The sequence below is a fragment of the Trichosurus vulpecula genome, chromosome 9, assembly GCF_011100635.1.
Source record: "Trichosurus vulpecula isolate mTriVul1 chromosome 9, mTriVul1.pri, whole genome shotgun sequence".
Taxonomy (NCBI): domain Eukaryota; kingdom Metazoa; phylum Chordata; class Mammalia; order Diprotodontia; family Phalangeridae; genus Trichosurus; species Trichosurus vulpecula.
The window spans coordinates 111,911,076-111,929,924 of NC_050581.1; the positions used below are offsets into that span (position 1 = coordinate 111,911,076).

Consider the following 18,849-nt stretch of genomic DNA (forward strand, 5'->3'; position numbering starts at 1 on the left):
CGCCTCAGTGGCTGAATCTGAACAATGGGTAAGCCCACTGTTGCTTAAGACAGTCTTGAAGCTGACATAAGTAATATGAAGGAACCCAACTTTGGAGGAACAAGTTAAAAGGCCTGGTGGAGTTTGTATAGCTTAGGAGGAAGTCTGTGTAGGTCCAGGCTCTAGCTGATTAGGGAGCTTCTGGTCACATCAAGAGGGCCGCCAAGTTTCCATGGGAAAAGAAAAGTCCAAGTGACAAACTGCTTCAGTCAGGAATCAGAAAAAATGACATGTAATTCTAAGGATTGAATGTAAGGATTATTTTGTGGCCAACCAGGCAGGGAGGGAGGGAGTAAGCATTTATATGGCACTGACTACGTGCTAGGCACATACTATCTCATTTGATACAGAACGAATCAGAACACAGTTGGACAGCAGAGGACTTAACTTCGGTTTGGTCATGTGGCAGAGGAAATTAAAGGTCTTTACTGCTCAGCAATAAGTCATTATTCATTATTTCTTTACACTTAGTACGTATCCTAACCTATTAGTGACATTATGTTGTCCGTATTACTAATTTTCGTTGAGTTGTTTTTCAGTCTTGTCCAACTCTGTGACTCCATTTGGGGTTTTCCTGGCAAAGATATTAGAGTAGTTTGCCATTTTCTCATTTTACAGATGAGGAAATTGAGGTAAACAGGGTTAAGTGACTTGCCCAGGGTGGCCCAGCTAGTAAGTGTCTGAGGCCAGATTTGAACTCAGGAAGAGGAATGTCTCTGACTCCAGGACTGGTACTCTACCCACTGAGACACCTAGCTGCTATACTGCCATATCACTAATAAGAAAAGATAAATTTGACCACCCTTTTCCCACCAAAAAAGTTCATCAGATCATTCTGTGACTATTCTATGACCATAAAATCTTTCTTCTTCCTTCTTCCCTTTTTTTGTAAGGCAATTGGGATTAAGTGACTTGCCTGTGGTCACACAGCTAGTAAGTATCAAGTGTCTGATGCCAGTGCTCTATCCACTGAGCCACTTAGCTGCTCCTAGCTTGCATTTGTATCCCTATAGTACTTAGCACAGTGTCTGGCACATACTAAGTAAGCACTAAATAGGCAGATGCTTGCCAACTGAATAAGATTGAATGTTGAGGTTGCTACCTGAATATCTAAAGTTGACCTATTATTTGTTTTAAATAAGGCTTCCCATTTTCTGGCTGTTGTGGATATTTGGGTCGTGTGAGATAAACTAATATAGCTCTATGCCTTCAAAATACCAAATTTTGAAAGGATATAATATTCTGGATCCTTTTACGATTGGCATTAATCAGATCTCATTTAAAGAACTGGGTTCAGTTTCGGACACATTCTCTGAACAAATAGGCATGTCTTGAGGAAGGTGACAAAACCATGTCGTATGAGGAAAGGTTAAATAAACTAAGGATGTTTAGCTCAGAGAAGAGAAGACTGAGTGGAGATGTCTTTACTATCTACAAATATATTAATGACTGTCACACAGATACACGATTAGATTTACTCTGTGAAGCTCCAAAAGAAAGCACTAGGACCACTGGGTGAAAATTAGAGCAGGGCATATTTTAGCTCAATAGAAAGTATAGAACCTACTAACAACGAGTGTTCCAAAAATGGGATAAGTTGCCTCACCAAGTGGTGAGTTCCCCAATATTAGAAATGTTTAAGGAGGCTGCCTAATCATTTGCCACAAATGTTGTAGAAGGGACTCCTAAATAAGATAGGATGTTGGAATTAATCACCTCTAATATCTCATCTTAGATTCCCCTGGGGGTCCATTTTAACCATTTTTTTTGTGTTCTTAGAGTAGGAGAATTTAGTGGGTATTAGTGACTAAAACAGTACATCCAGATATGAATTGTTTCACTTATGTTTCTTCCTCAGGCAATTTTCTAAGACTTAGTGGTTGAAATGAAGGGAGTTCCCACACCAACGAAACCACAGATGCTTGTTGTGTTGACTTTTGTTTTTTCCTCAGAAGAAAATATGGGGCAATTGTCTAAACTTCCAGCAACAAAGCTGAAAGTCACATATTTTAATATCTTAACCACTAGGGAAGTAAGGTGTGACCTTGGCCAGGAACTTCCCTTCTCTAGGCATGGGTTTCCTTATTTGAATACCAGAGATTGCTACTAACCTGCTTCCTCTGATGGATAGAGAGAGTAGCAAAATTTGTGGCAAACACATTCTTGCAAAAATAAAGTGCTAAGGAAATTCTAAACAATCATACTGCTGTTAAGGATTTAAATCTACTGTTTCTGTGACATAGAAACATATATATGAGCGTTTGCTTTTCTAGCTAAGAGAAAGAAAAAAAAAGGGACAGCAAAGAAGCACACATCTGTGGATGCTTTCTGGAGGCACGGCTACGAGGTCAGCAAGTATGGCCCAGGGAACTGTCAATCTATAGAACAAAAGAGCTCAGGGAGGCAGTTCCAGGCTTCTCTAAAGGCCACTGGCCACCACTGGGCAAAATCAGCTACATCAGTAGCGCAAGTAGTGGCCTTCCTCATTGCACGTGCTCAAGGAGGCATTTCCTGACCACAGGTTGCCTGGTTAATCCCCACAGTAACTGTTTTCAAGCTAAGCCAAAGAGCATCTATTGCTCTGAGAGCCACTCACCTGCCATGTTGGAAATGTTAACCTTCAGCCTTTTCGAGTTACAGGGCATTTTAAGAAAGAAAAAAAAAGGGCAATCAACTCTTTTTTTTTTTTGGCAATGGGGAGGGGGGGATGGTGTTTCTTTAAACTTTCACAACTCAAGCAGTCAGATGGACAGCATCTCCCTCTTGGTGCCAAACCCATGTTTGGAAGGGGCTTTGTGGAATGGAGACCATAGGATAAATTTAATAACATTTACTACTGAAAAGGAGTATTCTCTTACTCCCAAGCATGTTTCACGGTATTCTTAGTCTACAAAGCACTTTACAAACATTTTACTAAAGCTGATACCACCCACCAAGACAAAGACATAGTAAACAGAAACAGATAATCTCAAAGTCAGACGGGACCCATCTCTAAGCCATTCAGGAAAAGGCTTGGTTGGAAATGGTAATTTAAAAGGCGGAAAGGGACAAAAGGCATCACAGACTTTTATCAGTTTTAAAAAGCATCAAGGAGGAAGGGGGGTGCCATAAGGGGAGAAGACATGGGGGAGGGCAGAAGCCTTAGGCTTTCCAGGTCTGCTCATCACTGAGACCTAAGGCAAGCTATTCTACTTGTCTGTAGCTTCTTGAAATAGCCTCCACAAACAAAAGGAGAACTAAATTCATTGTTAGCAAAGTGCTTTGAGGTGACTCAATAAGAAATGGGAGCAAGACTCCATTAGTAATGGTGTCACAATTCATCTTTTAAGCCTTCCAGGGACAAGATGAAGGAGACTTGGCTAACTTAACACCCTCTGTACTCATTCCTGTTGTGTGCTTAGTGCTTTCTTCTCAGTGCTATATGTACCATGCATAAAAGGAGCGAGGTCCTAGGATATATCCCAATGCCCAGACCCATACTGGATTTCCCTCCATCCCTGGCCACACAAGGGGTGCCAAAAGAGACAACTGAGGTCTAAATCACATGGGCCCATGTGAACTGGATCCTTTTGGACTTAGGCTGTTTTCCTTATATTCCTTCCTAAAAACTCCTCCAACTTTTGCAAAAAAGTTCACTCTGCTGGCCCCCACCATGGACCCTAGACCAAACAGGTGCTGGAGACCAGGCTCCTCTCTTACCCCGAGAGATGGTCCCTCCAGGGGCTGGGTTGACACACATCGGAGGAAGGCGGGGTGGGGGGAGCTTGCACTGACGCTGCCTGTGCTGGGTCCGATCTGGGGAAAAAGAGAGGATGTCAGGGTGACATTGGTTTTATCAGTTCCAGTCACTTGGGAAGTTTCATATGCTCCAGAAGATACTACCCACTATAGGACTAAATCTGAAGCATCTACCCAGGGATGTACACCTTTTTTAATGTGACTTCTGTACATAAGGGGTATGTGGAGGGGTAAGGATGGGGAACAAATCACGGCAGAAATAAGGAAATTTTTTTATTTAGAGTCTAAACTCTGTGGTTTCTGAAAGACGGCATGAGGGAATGGGAAGAACACTGTAGTAGGAATCTAGGAAGTTGTAGTTCCACCCCTAAGGAATTGTGTGACCTTGGACAACTTAAAAGAGACCTAGTTCTCTCATTTGTAAAATGGAGATATTTTACTCTCCCTATCTGCCTCACAGTGTTGGCTGTGAGGACCAAATGAGATAATGGATATCAAAGTACTTTGCAAAAAGTATAAAGGACTTCCAAAGGTAAGGAATTATTTTTCTTAATAAAACCATGATGACATTCCTTGTGTGTGCTTTGAGTTCCCAAAGTAACCACCTTTGCTCTTACCCTTCAAACTTCCTTCTTTCCCTCATGAGCCACGCTGAAGAAGCCTTAACAGGAAAAGGTGCTGGCCACTGACAATTTTTAGCAATATTTTCATTCTTTCTTCCAAAACAGGTGCTAAGTAATGAATGGTCAGAATGGTATACACCTGAGAAAGATCATCTAGATGAAGAAACTTACAGAAATAAAGGACCAGGGGAAGTAAAGCCAGCCCTACCACTGATGAATTGTGGTCACAAACAATGCAACCTCCCTATTGTCACCTGTCTACATGTCAAAGGAGGACCATTCCCACCAACCATCATGGGGATGCTGAAGAAACACAATCCACTTATCTATGTACAAATATGCGTGAATAGACAAGAGTAAGCTCTATCATTGTTTGATGGTTTTGCACATCTGCTTAGACAAGCACTTTTAGCATTTAGGTGATAAGGTATAAAAATTAAAAATAGTACTTGTCCCTAGGACTGAGAATTTACCTGATCCATGTACTTCAGGGGCTATATGCCTTCCTATTGCATGTTTATGATTTTTCAACGTCTCATACAAATGCTTCCACTAAAAGTCATCATCAGGGCTTGGCGTTGAGCCTGGGTTTTTGAAGGCTATGCCAGCAGAGTTCAAGTTGTGACATGTCCTACCAACTGGAAAGTTTTTTGCCTGATGTCCAAGGACCAGTTTATTTAAGTCAAGAGATATTCATCAACAAATGTTTGGCCACCATAAATTGAAGATTTTCAGTCACAGAAAATGACAGAGACTGTCAACTCAGTTGTAAAATGAGGTTTTTAACCTTTTTAGTCAGGGACTTCTTTTAGTGAAGTCTACAGATCTCTTCTTAGAATAATGTTTTAAAATACATATGATTACAAAGGAAAACAATTACCTTTAAATACTATTGTCAAAATATTAAAGAAAAAAAAACAAGTTCATGGACCCCAGAGTGAGAACTGCTAGTGTAAAGGGAGCAAACAAAGCAATAAAATCACTTATCTTCGAAGTATTAAGCCAATGAGAAAAGACCCTTCTAGTTTTTTGCTCACTGACCCTGACATGCTTCCCAGAACATTAAAGTACTAGAAAACCAAATATTTGTATCTATGTTGATAAAAGGCAGGAACTGGCTAGTCAAGAATTCAATGGCCATACTTCGAAGCAGACTACAACAGCTGTACGGGTACTAACTCACTGACACAATAGGTCCCAGCATGCAACCAGAAATGATCTCTCCCTTCTCTGAATTCTGATAGCCCTTATTATCTGCACCACTCATATAGTAGTTCTCACACATTGGGTCGTAATTATTTGTATACATCCCTCACCCAACTAGATTGCAAATGTCTGCAGTGGGGCTGTTTTGATTTTCCATACCAACTAGTATAGGGCCTTACGTACACAATAAACCATCGAAAAATATTTGTTGAATGAATTAATGAACCAATGCTTCACTCAGAACAAGAAAGCAGATTGCATGCTGGGACCAAGCAAACTAATACTGGTTTGTATGTTTTTCAATAAAGTTTTACTGAATTTTAAAATGTAAAAACCATTTTTAGCCAAGGGTTGCTTGGTTTGCCACACAGACTAATCAATAAATCAACAAATATTTATTTAATACCTACTTTAAATTCTCAAAATCTTCCTCTTAAACCTCATCCTGACAAGGAGGTAACCCTGGGTTTTTGAAGATTATACCAGTGGAACACAAGTTCTGATAATTCTTACCAAACTGGAAAGGTTTCATGTATGGGCATGGTGACTGACACTGCATCTGTTGTCTGCTGACTAACCTAGATAAGTATGGAAAGGTTCATCACCAGAAGTCTGAGTACCAGGTGATGAGCTTTTTGGTCACAGCAACTTTTTAGGGGGTTGCAATCTGGATGGAATAGCCACAATGATGAAATTATAGATTTCTCAAGGTACTGAGGTGACAGGTGATATGACAAAGAACAACACAGTCCTAGCCCTTAAAGGGCTTCCAATCTAGTTCATGCGAGACATCAGGGAAAAAGTTAAACAATTTACAAAAGAAATTAAAAGTTAACACAATAATAGAAGAGACAAAACAAATCATTATGTGATTTATTGCCAAATAAATGGCACAAACAAGTTCTATAGGATTTCTGAGGAAGGAGAGATCACAGCGGCTGAGAAAACTCCACAAAGAAGTGCTTTACACTGAGTCTTGAAGAACAGCATTAGGGAGGGCATTCCAGGAAGACACTGGGTAACCCAGGGTGGCTAAAGAGTTTAGGAAAGTCTCTTTACCTACCAGCTATTGTCAATGTAGTTAGAAATTAAAGAATTACATGTTTTACTAATGACTTTTCGGCCTAAAGTTAAGTAAACAAGATTTAGATGTGGTTAAATCAAGGTATAACATTAGATAGTATTCTATTAATATGAAAAGAACCCAACTGCCAAGCTGAATTTAAATAATGCTACTTGTTCAGAAGGCTTGAAAATTTGGCAGATTGTTCATAAGTGTAGGGAAATAGTAAATCCTAGGAGAATCTCTCCCAGAGCACCTTTGGAGATATGTAGTGAGTCATGTAATCATGACTCAACTGCGTTGTCCACTATAATCATGAAAAAAAATGTGTTTCTCTGGGAAGAGGAAAAAAAAATCACCCAATTTTTGCAAGTAACTGAAGAGTCAATGATTCATCTATGGACACAAAGCAATCTACTACTGAAACTTGAATTTAAAGTTGGATCACCATTGGCCACAATAACCTTAGATTTGATCATCTCCAACCTAGGTACAGAACTAACTAATAAAAGCAGGAGACTAAATAATTTCCTGAGGAGATGACAGCAATAGGTAAAAGCAGCAGAAACAAAGGACACAAGGAAAAGATGTTCTGAATTTTTACACAAGTGATAACTAACCAAACCAATTATTTTTCTTGCTCCCACACAACTATGAGCATCTCTCTCCAGTTACTCCAAGAGAACATATAACCTGATATGGGATGTAGAAAGGACCATACACCTTTCCTTTATGAGGGGCTTCTTGCAGGCTGGGTAATGTGTTTTCTATAGGTTTCTCAGATTCATGCACACCAATACTTGGCATCTTAAGGCTATTAGAATGAGGATCAGCACTCTGCACTCTGTATAGGTTTCAGTGATTAAAGGCCTTAAAAAAGGGCAACTGGGTAATGCTAGTGAAACATTGAAAGGGAATACTGGTATTCACTAGGGAGGCAGCATTGACTCAGGTCAAAAAAATTATGGACCGAGGACCATAAAACCTAGTTTCTGGTCCTGCATAAGTCTGAATTTAATGTGTGACCTTCCCAACTTCTGTCTCATTTGAAATGGGGATAAAAATCTGTTTTACCTATTTCATTAGGGTTACCATAAGAACCAACTGAGATAAAAGATATGAAAGTACTTTGTAAAATACAAAGTACTATACAAATGTAAGCATTAGTAATGATTCTTAGTGCACAGCAAAATGATTTTAAAAGTCACTTTGATTTTCCTCTTCCCTGACATCCACATGGTCTTACCTTTCCTAAATGAGTCCAGGCTAAACATCTCTGTCAAAGTGAAAAAGCTGGTATCCTGAGGAGGAAGATGGAAAGAAAAGTCAATATTCTTGACCTAGTGATGCCACATAAAGCAGAAAGCTTTGTTCAAACAGAAGACAAAGGAAGGTCTCCATTAATAAGCTCAGATCATTTTCACTCATGTTAAAGATGGAACCTACTACTCTATGATTTTCTCCAGTTTTGATCAGAGTTTTCTTCTGTTTGAAAGCCACAGAATGACTATTACATAAATACTATACTCCAGAAATCAATATAGTTCAGTGAAGGAGACTATCATTTAAGGGTTGAAATATCAACTTGTATTTTTATAACACTTCATGACTTACAAAGCATTTTCCTTGCAAAAATCCTATGACATAGGTAGTACAAGCACTATTACCCCTTTTACAGATAAAGAAACTGAGTCTGAAAAAGCATATTGTTTTCGGATTGCTCTCAGATTATTCTGAAAAGACCCCTCCAAACTGTTGTTGGGAACAGGACTAAGACTTTATAAACTAACTGGCTAAGTGAACTTTGTCTACATGTAGTTAAGTTTCCAGGAACTGATTTGCCTTATAAGACCTTTCTTAAATGGGGACAGATACTACTGTAATTCACAGCAAAACACATTTTTCAAAAATGAGCCCTTTAGTCACAATAGATTAAATCAAAACAAAAATTCAAATCCAACAAACATTTATTAAGCATCTATTGGGCTAGGTTCTAGAGATATAAATACAAATGCAAACACCACTGCATTAAAGGAGCAAACATTCCATTTGGATCCATTGTGATTCCAAACAAAGCTCAGAGCAACTAAACAGAAAAATAAGTTTGTTTCTTATATTTTTAAAGAAATTAAGAATTTGTGGCAGATCTGGCCCTAGACAATTTCTTATGCCACTGGAAAACAGTTCACCTTGCCACTGGACCTCTGGGTGTTCCCATTTAGCTCAGCCACTGGTCATTAGAGCCAGTGAGAGTAGGCCTGGTGTTGCTGGAAACTGCCATACCAAGAGGCCTTGTACTTCTCCTTGTTTCAGATGCTTTTTACAAAGGGGTGGAGGGTAGGGGGACAATGGCTAATAGGTCACATCAAATTAAAACTCAACTGCTGATCTCCTGCTGGTTTTTCCTTTGCGTCATAAATCCACAAATTCTCATATGTTTGCCCCTGAGCATTCCAAACCTAGGAACAATTTTAGAAACTAGAAAAATAAACATCCCAGTGATATAGCATTTTTATACTTAAAACAATTAAAAAAAAATCAAACGCTACAAAATCCACATTTTACAGATATTTTATTCCAGTGTAATTTAGCATGACTGGGACTCTGGCAGGGATTTACGCCTGAATATTACCTGCTGTACTTATCCGTTCTTAGGTCACATTTTCATATGGGTTGCAGGGATAAGAATTTCAAGGTTTTAACAGGTCTGTCTTGATAATGTCTTCCCTTCTACGGATAGTGTTAATGTGAGTATGAGCATGGGGTAAGAGAAAAAAATCTACATCCCTGAGCACTTTGTACCTGTCCTTTAAAAACTTAGCACAATTCTGTCCAACTATCCTCCAATAAGAGGATACTCCTTGAGGACAGAGAAGTGTATTAGTTCATCTTTGAGTCTGCTGACATGCACATAGTACACACTTAATAAACATTTGCTGAATTCTTGTTAAATAGAAATACAGACACAATGATTTTTTTTTTTTAGGAAATAAAATTCTATGCCTATACAGAGCAGCTACTGATTAGTCCACAAACCTCTGTTATCTTGGGACATATATATTCTATGTTAACATGCATGTTAACAGAGCATTTTTCCATTAAATTTAACTATAAGTCACATCATACATTTAAGGAAGCCAGAGCATGATGATAAAATCTAAAGCATCTGAGAGGATCAATCAACCAATAAGCATTTATTAATTCCCAACTATGCACCAAGTTTTTTATGTGAGTTCATTACTATAGAACAATTACTTTAAAATCCATTCCAGCCAAATCCATTTTTTCTCTACAAGATCTGGGAATAAATTCACTAAATAACAAATTATCTTGTACTCAATTAACAAATTTATCACTGTTTCTTATATAGCTTTTTAGAGTAAAAAAAATTTTTTTTGGCAACATTAGGGCTACAGGCTTCAGTAGTGCTTCTAAATGCACAGCAGAATTTTTGTTTTTAATTAAAAAGTACCAACTACCTCATTCCGTACTAACTAGGTCTCATTGTCTAATCTCTTCTCAGAGTTGATATCCTGGGAGGTTCCACATAGTTTAAGTTTAGTCATTCCACAGGGTGCACAAGAAAGAAAATACAAGAGAAAGTTGTTTTACTCATTATGTAACGTATAAATATATGTATATTCATATACAAATAGCTTGGTTCAGAACCTATTGTGTCTCTTTAACCATTTATAGACAAGTGAAACTCTATTATGCCAATATTCCCAGCAAACGAACCATCACTCATCTCTAGCCAGATTCATTTTAAGATGTCTCTATTTTGTGACCACTTAAAAAAGCATACATCCCCTTTAAAGTAGTCATAAATGGATTTTATATCTGTCTAGTACTTTGCAATATGACTAGGCTATAAATTCATCTTGTTTCATTAAATTGACTTACCTTACAAGATCAGTGAAAGTCTCAGATTTCTACAGCTTTTGAATGGGAAGTAAATTCTCTCTGTCCTATTCTTCATCACCAAGCTGGGCCTCCTCCTGGGAAGTACAATGCTGGGTCACTAAAACAGCAGCCCACACAAAGAGTGAAAGTTGTTCCCGTCTTTGAAACTCATTTACCAACTCTAACAACAAGGACAAGTTCAGTCAGTGGCATTAACAACTCAAGAGACTATAAAGGTAAACACACTAGCCCGGGCTAACTTAAGGGCCTAGCACACCCTACTCTCCTCCCAAACTTTGGATCATCTTATTGCAATCATTATAGCAGCCATGAGGAAAGAGCATGTCAATCAGATAAGGCTTTTATACCCTAAAATAATTGTCCCCAGAGGCATTATGCTACAGCACGACCTTGTCCTTAGGCAAAGTGTTTTGAACCATGATTTCAAAAAAATTACAATGTGGACTCCACTGACCTAGTTAGAGATTATATAAAGCCACCATCCCAGTCCAGACAGGCATTTTCTAGGGAGTGGGGGGAGGGAGGGGAAAGATAGTGTTGCAGCCTAAATATTTTTTCTTTTAGATAAAGGTCTTTAAAAAAATAAAGTGAAAAATTTCAGAAGGGTTGCTTAAACTTTCCCTGCATAGAGTGAGTAATTCACTCCAAAGCCTGGGAACAGGACAAAGCTGAAATAACACAATGAGACTAGTATGAGTTTTAGAAGGTAGAGAGAGAACCAATGGAGATAACAGATCCCTGCAGAGTATATGGCACCTGATTAGAACAGCTACAATGGGGACAAACAGTTCTGGCAAGTCATCCATCTAACAAAGAAAAAGAACCTACCACTGAAGCTTTAAGTACCAGACAATTCACCCCGACAACAGTCTTCTCTTCCTGGCATTTCAGATCCTCTAGGAACTAATTCTAAGTAATCCTCTAAGATTATTTTAAGACTGCAAGGGCTCTTCTAAGAAACTAGTGGAGAAACCTCGATGTAGTTTACCATCTCATACTAGCTATCAAGAGATTTTGGACAATATGCTATCTCCATCTCAGCGGCCACCAAGGTCTTAAAAAAGAATGAAAGGGAGCGTGGTGTCAAAGGATGATGGATCCTGCAGGCCTTTCCTAATAAATTCGATGGGGGGGGGGGGGGAGGAATGCTATGTCCCAATGAAAAACACATTGACACTATGAGCAACCTGGGAATTTAGACTAGTGACTCCAAGGGAGTAAAGCAGACCTACCAAGATGAAAGGGCTCATGGCAAACAAAGGACTTTGCATTCTCTGGGCCACCCCCAACCAAATGGTTAAAATAACCACAAGCCAACAAAGGCTACTTTATGCACCAGGCCTACACCCCGCCCCCCCCACTCCCCCTGAGGGGAGAGTATCCGCAGCCAAACAAAGAACCCTGCATGCACTGGGCTCCCCCAGGGAAGTAGCCGAGGTAGCTGGTGGCAGATCCATGGGTTGGCCTGTACACGCCGGGCCTCCCCTTAAAGAAGTGGTCCAGGCACATCATGGCAAACAAAGGTTCCAGGATGCACCGGGCCTTTTCTACTCGTGCAGCCGAGTGGCTCGAAGGGAGCAGACCCTGCTTCCCGGGCCACGGACCTAGCTAGGGCTTTCTCACAGGGGCCGGCGCCCCCCACCCCCGCACCCCATCCGGGAACGAGCCGTAGGTGCTGCTTCCCCCAGCTCCAGGGGTGCACCGGGGCCTTCCTGAGGTTGCTCCTCCTTCCTCTCAGGAGATCGGCGGGCGCCTGGGCCAGGAAGGATGGGGCTGCAGGCCTCCTCGAGCTGCCCTCTGAGCATCAGGGGCTCCCCCCACCCCCGGAGGTCCCGGGATGCGCGGCCCTGCCCAGCCCAACCTCGGCTTCCCTCCGGGTGCCTCCCCCGGGGCTCCATGGCAACGGGCGGGTCGGACTCCCGCCTCTTAACTGTCCCCATCCCAGGCTGGATCCCCCGATGGGGCCCAGGATGCCCGGCCTGGTCCCTGGGGCCTCCCCGCCTCCCGCTCTTTTCAGGAACAGGGGAAGAACCGCGGGGGGCTTCCCCTACCCCGATCCCCTCCCCCGACCCTTTGCCGCGGAGACATGCCACGGGGGGAGAATAAAAAGCACAATTCACCTGTTGTTACAGATGTGAAACAAACCTCGGTGTAACGCGCATGAGCCGCTTCCACCCAAGTAGGACTACAACTCCCACAAGCGGCAGCGCGGCCTCTTCCGGGTCACGTGTCGGAAGCAGCCTCCTTTCCCCTCTGACCCTCCCCTTTTTTCTTTTCCCTTCTCTTTCCTTTTCCCCCCTCCCCCTTCCACGCTTCTTCTTACCCGCCCCACCCCCACCCACCCCCACCCCGAACGAGTCTCGCTGATTAGTTCCCGGGGGTCCACGAGCCCTGGGCTCTCAGCCGGGACCTCCAAACGGCCACTGAGGCTCGCGGGCACCACCAGACCAACCCGTGGGGAGGAGGCCGGCCCCGGGGCCAATGAGAAATGGGCCCAAGGCGGGCAGGGGGCGGGATATCCTGTGTGACACTCTGGTCCCTTAGCGGTGAGGGGGGGCTGGCGCCGGCGCGAAGAGCCCGGGCCGCCGAGGGGAGTGGGCCAGGCGACGGGCAACAGGTAACGGGGTCCTGAGGCGATGAATGCATCTGCCCCCCCCCCACACCTTCACCGCTCCCCGTTTCCCCTCCCAGCCGCCCCAAGCAGCGGGGACCGGGGACTCTTTCTCCACGGGTTGCCCCTCCCCACTTCCTTTAGCGGCCCCTCCCCCCCTGCGCGACGTTTGGCCCCACCCTCTCAGGGGTAACCTCCAATCCCCCAGCCCCACCAACATCGCTGGCCGACCTGGTGTGTAGCCTCCAGTTATCACCTAAGGCCCCTTCCTTGTCCCCGGGGTCCTCATCTCCCGACTGTTGATGATATGGTACTTGCCCCAGCCCGGGGACCCTTCTCATCCAGGGTCCTCTCCAGGCCCTGCTTCCGACTCCTCCCCACCCGCTGGGATTTTCCAGCCCACTCCCATCCCTTTCCACCCCCACCCCGCCCTTTCTAGCATCTGACTATGATGGAGATCCAGAAGATCCTGAGTCCATTCTCTGTCCACTTGTTCCCTCCACCCCCAATCCTACAAGGAATTCATCCTTAATATTCTCCTTCCAGGGTTTTAGTTTTTTAGTCCCCACCGTCCCCAACCCCCACCCCTCCGTTTTCTCTCTGGATTTCCAGGAGCTCAGAGGTGTTGCTATTGACAATTTTGGTGACTCCTATATTACTGCCCTGAGCATGTGAGTAGGGACGTGCGTCAGCTTCACATCACATAGTCTTAGGCCGTGATGCCCCTTAGGAAATGTCAGTATCGAGAATTTCATGTCACTAGTTTCAGGTTTCATTGGAATTCTGTAGAAGACTTGGTGGTAGTAGCTCTGAATGCAAGTTAAGGGTTCAGAGAAGGGAAAATACTGACTTATTCTTTTAAGATGTGTGTCTTCTTGGATATGGGACGTATGAAGTTATTGCTACACCATTCTATCTTAATAGACGAACAACATAAATGTGTTTGTTTCCTTCTTGAGTGTTTTGGCCTGTGGGTTTCTTGATACATGAAACAAATATTCTCGAAGCAATGTTTTTATCTAATGAGGCACTTTGAAAGAACCAATTATACTAAGGTGAAATTGTCCTGTTTCCTGTTGTGGGTTTATTTTCCTTATTTTGTCCTTTAGGAAAAAATAACTTTACGAAAGCCTTATCTATCTCCCTTTGTTCTCTCTGTGAAGAAAAGCATCAATTGCATCCAGTCTCCTTCTGTACCCTTCTAAAGCAGATCTTTGTTCCCGTAGTATAAGTTATCATGCAGCCTAGTTTTCTTGGGGACTTGTACTGATAAGGCTTAGTTGAAAAAATTTTAATTATCGAAGAACTCCAATTTGAAGGAGCTGAAAGCAAAGAAGGCTTCTGATTGAGAAACCTAATTTCGTGCTGTTAGTTGATCTATATGGCTTCTTCCCCAGGAGTCAGCACTGAGAATGACAATCAGCAATTTAATAACCTAGGCTGACCTCAGGAATGGTATATCTCACAACTTTTAGGCCTCTGACCTGAATTTTAATGATTGACACACTGAATGATCTTTGTTAATCAGAAAATATTTACTATGTTCCTGCACTGTGCTAAGCATAGGGGACACAAAGAAAAAACAAAAACAACCCGGAGATCAGGTATAATACTTGTCTTTTTGTCTAATTAGACCTATAAAATCTAGCAGATTTTTTGACCTAGCCTTACTAATGAAACTAAGAATCATAATAGATGCTTCTTCAGGGCTGCAGTGAGCTGGTTCTGTTTCTCTTTTAGTCAAATAAAGCTCTACTTTCAAACTGATTTTTGGGATTTATTCTGTTCTTAGAAGTGTTCTGTACATAGTAGGCACTTAATAAATGTTTCTTTAATTTGGATTATTCTAGCATCTTAGATTTAGAACTAGAAGGAGAAATTGGAGCTTACCTAATCTAACCTCACTTTACAAATGAGGAAATTGAGAGAAGGTAAGTGACCTGACCTGACCAGTGTTACACAGGTTAGCAAGTAGCAGAGTCCTCTCATTCAAAATCCAGAGCCCTTTCACTCACTATTCCTAGAAAAAGTGACCCTAAGCTTTGCATTTCTTCCTTTTTTGGAAAGCATTAAGGCTGATAACTGATAACTCTGAGATCCGTAGTATATTAGTAACCCCATTTTGCAGGTAAGAAAACTGAAGCAAAGAGCTTAGGTGAATTTGTTGCAAAGTCACATTTAGATAGTACAAGACAGAGTCAATGAACCCAGGTCATCTGAACTTAGGTCTGGTACTCTAGAATATTTCTGGGGAACAAGGAGATTCCAGCCATGGAGGTAAGAATTTTTTGTTGGTCTTGTTTTCATTTCTTAGAGACAGTAAACAAAGCTGATAGGTCTTAGATCAGGATTGTGATTGAGGGTAAAACCAGATTCGCTAGTGTTATTTACAAAGGACTGCAATGAATGATTTAGAAAGGGTACTTCTGTGAGAAAGGAGAGGCCTATATGTGAATTCCAACTCTGACCCAGCTGTGTAGTCTTGGACCAGTCATTTTGCCTCTGCCCTGGCATTTCCTTGCTTATAAAGTAAAGATAATAATATTTACATTACCTCCCTGGAAGGGATGTTGTGAAGAAAGTACTTTGTAAACCTTAAAACACTATAGAAATGTGAGGTAACTTTTTATCATTTAGAATAAGCTGTTCATTTCTATGTGAAATTTTTGTTTTAATTGTTTTATCTTTCAAATAGTACACTCATGGCCTCAATACATTTGTAATGGCAATTTTAAAAAATTCATTAAGCGTATAAGCCCCTCCTTTTGTTCAAATTACTTCGCTAGTGTTATGAGAGATACAATATTTATATAGGTTGCAATCTCTGCCTTCATGGAACTTATACTCTAAAATGGTGATAAAGCATAAAGATGGCTCATAAAAATAATTTGTGATAAATGTTTTGAAGTACAGTATAAAATGCTTTGTGAACTCTGTAGTATAAAAAGGAGCTATCACTAGAGATCTCTTTGTTGACTTTGTTTCATTAATTGATATGCTTTCAGTGTGGATATTCAATCCACCTAAATATATAATCATTCCTCCAACATTTCTCCATGTTTCCACAAACTTACCACAAAAGACTGGTTCAACTCAAGCTTCTGCTTTTATATGAGGCCCTTCCTTGATACCCCCATCTATCAATACTTTTCCTCCCACCCAATGACTTTGTATCCATTTTTTATTTACGTATATGTATGTACATATCTTCCCCTGCTAGATTGTAAGCACCTTAAGGTCAGGGACTTTTATAGTAGTCTCCCCAGCACTTAGCATCAGTGCCTGATGCATAGGTTGTTAAGAAATGTTTGTTCCTTAGTTAATTGATTGTTTAACTAATGCCATGGTGATAAGTATTTGTACTACAGGAATAGCCACCTTGTTATGGTAACATGGCTACCAGAAAAAGAAATAAGATTAGTTTTTCATCACTTGTTCTTGGTAAGCTAATGCTAGCTCAAAGTGATTATTTTTCCTTAAACATTTCCGAACATATTTTAAATGATTTCCTTTAGAGTTTTTCTAGAGATTAACATCAAGTTATTGTACTTCTATCTTTTCCCAGATTTTCCCTCTTCTTATTTTTCAGAATTGAGACATTTGCCTTTCTCTGTTCTTATGAGACTGAGTTTATGATGTTAGTGGTTCAGCAATTAAAAGATTATACAACTTCTTTATGTGTACTAGGATAGAATTTCTCAGGGCTAAGAGATTCTTTTATTGTCACTTTATTTATATTTTCTTTGTAGCCATGTTTATCCCACTCTTTCCAGTTTCACAGTTCTTTTTGGAGGCAATCACGGTTAAATGACTTGCCCAGGATCACACAGCTAGTATGTGTCTGAGACTGAATTTGAATTCAGGCCCTCCTGACTCCAGGGCTGTTGCTCTATCCATGGCACTACTTAGCTGCAGTGGTTATTCTTCTCAAATAAAGAAAATATATAAGCACAATTGAAGTTGAATAATAGTTTCTGTCATCTGTTCATATATCATCTATCCTAAGCAATGGGTGAATTCAGAAAGCTCTGAGTATAGCCACATTTGGTTTTTTTAAATGCTTTACCCATTTTTTTCCTCATTAGGATCATTTGCAATGGAATGGTATTTGTGAGAATTTAACTTTCGAGACCCTTTTCCCTATTAGATACTCTAGTCATGGTATCTTTTTTCAGATCTGCTTTCCTAAAGTCTAGTGTTTCTGTTTGACTAGGCCCACCATCTTTATGTACTTCTAAAAGAACTGAACCATATTCATATTTTCATTCTTGATATAAGTAAAATTAAAACACATAAAAGATATTTAGCTACTTGGAGTTTCTAAGAGGGGGAAAAAAAGGAAGGACTGAATTATTTTCATTATGTGGCTAAAGGAAGCATTTAATGGGACAACAGGTCATGTGGTCCTACAGTGTTCACAGTGAGCATGACCAAACAGAGCTCCTCAGTGAAGATAATTGCATCATGTGCCACATCCATTGTAGGGTATTAAAAATGTAAGAATTCACAGAAAAGTAACTGAAAGCAAATTTATCAAATTGAATTGAACCTGACAAGATCCTCCAAATTAAGTTAATAGTTATTTGATATTTGTTGACTTTAGTATGAAAGTGGGCATTCAAGGGAACAACAAAAACAGTATTTAAAAATTTAATTCAGATTCAAGAAGTAACAGCAGGCAACAGTAAAAGCCATTGACTGCTCTGAAGTCTCATGGTGTACATAGTTTTTTTTTTAAATAATAGGTAAGAACGTGTTGGATGGGGGGAGAACTGAATGCCCTTTTGAAAAATGAATTTATTGTGTCTTGACAAGAAACACATATTTTCAGCATCAGTAATCAATGTGTATTCAGAGTGTTACCTCCTTAGGTGTTACAACAACTGGAAACATAAGTAACAAATTAAAAGAAGGGATAAGTATGGGAAGAGAACACTTTATGTGATTACAGCAGTTACAACCCAACCTGTTTAGAGAGGCCATTAACTCCAAAAATGGGAAACAGATAAAAGTAAAGACTAATTTTGACTAGCACCATTTTTTTTTTTAAAGAGAAGCTTAACCAGCACAAAATTGTTTTTGCACAAAGAAAACCTAAAGAACTCCTAAATGATCTTTGGCAGGACAAACAATATCCTTGCCAAGTAGAGAACCTTGGATAACACTGAGATAGTAGTGTAGGTCATTTATAAAAATACTGTGGAGTATGATGATAGAAAACTATGACTAATAGTATCACCAGAAAATCATGAGAAGTTTTAAGAGACAATGAATTTAGAGTTTGGTGTAAAAGTTGTCTAAAACAAATTAGCATTTAAATACGAAACCAGATGGACTAAGTAAATTTATAATGGAACAGATTCCCTTGTATTTTATAATTATCTGTTTGTTATCTGGAACAATCTCCCTCCTCTGTTCTAGTGACCTCTGGCTTCCTTTAAGTCCCAACTAAAACTCCACCTCCTACAGGAAACCTTTTCTAATCCCTCTTATTTCCACTACTTTCCTCCTTTTAATGATTTTCTATTTGTTCTCTCCATAGCTTGCTTCATGTATATTTTGTTTGAAGGTGTCTCTCTCATTAGATTGTAAATTCCTTGAGGGCAAGGACTGTCTTTTGCCTCTTTGTATCCCCAGTGCTTAGC

The 18,849-nt window shown here is 40.5% G+C and overlaps 1 protein-coding gene across 2 annotated transcripts in view; it reads right to left on the minus strand.

The window, feature by feature from the left end:
- The window catches only part of DHX30 (DExH-box helicase 30), a 30,670-nt gene extending 17,087 nt beyond the window's left edge, over positions 1-13,583 (minus strand). Inside the window, exons 1-4 of one of the 2 annotated variants that reach the window (XM_036737994.1) lie at positions 13,436-13,583; positions 10,573-10,667; positions 7,916-7,970; positions 3,739-3,834 (exon numbers count right to left, since the gene is read on the minus strand). In XM_036737994.1, the coding sequence (XP_036593889.1) occupies positions 3,739-3,834; positions 7,916-7,943 (124 nt within the window). In that variant the 5' untranslated portion in view covers positions 7,944-7,970; positions 10,573-10,667; positions 13,436-13,583. Of the gene's footprint in view, positions 1-3,738; positions 3,835-7,915; positions 7,971-10,572; positions 10,668-12,713; positions 12,826-13,435 lie in introns of those variants that run through there. The other variant, XM_036737993.1, reaches the window with a different exon arrangement.
- Positions 13,584-18,849: the final 5,266 nt, after the last annotated feature.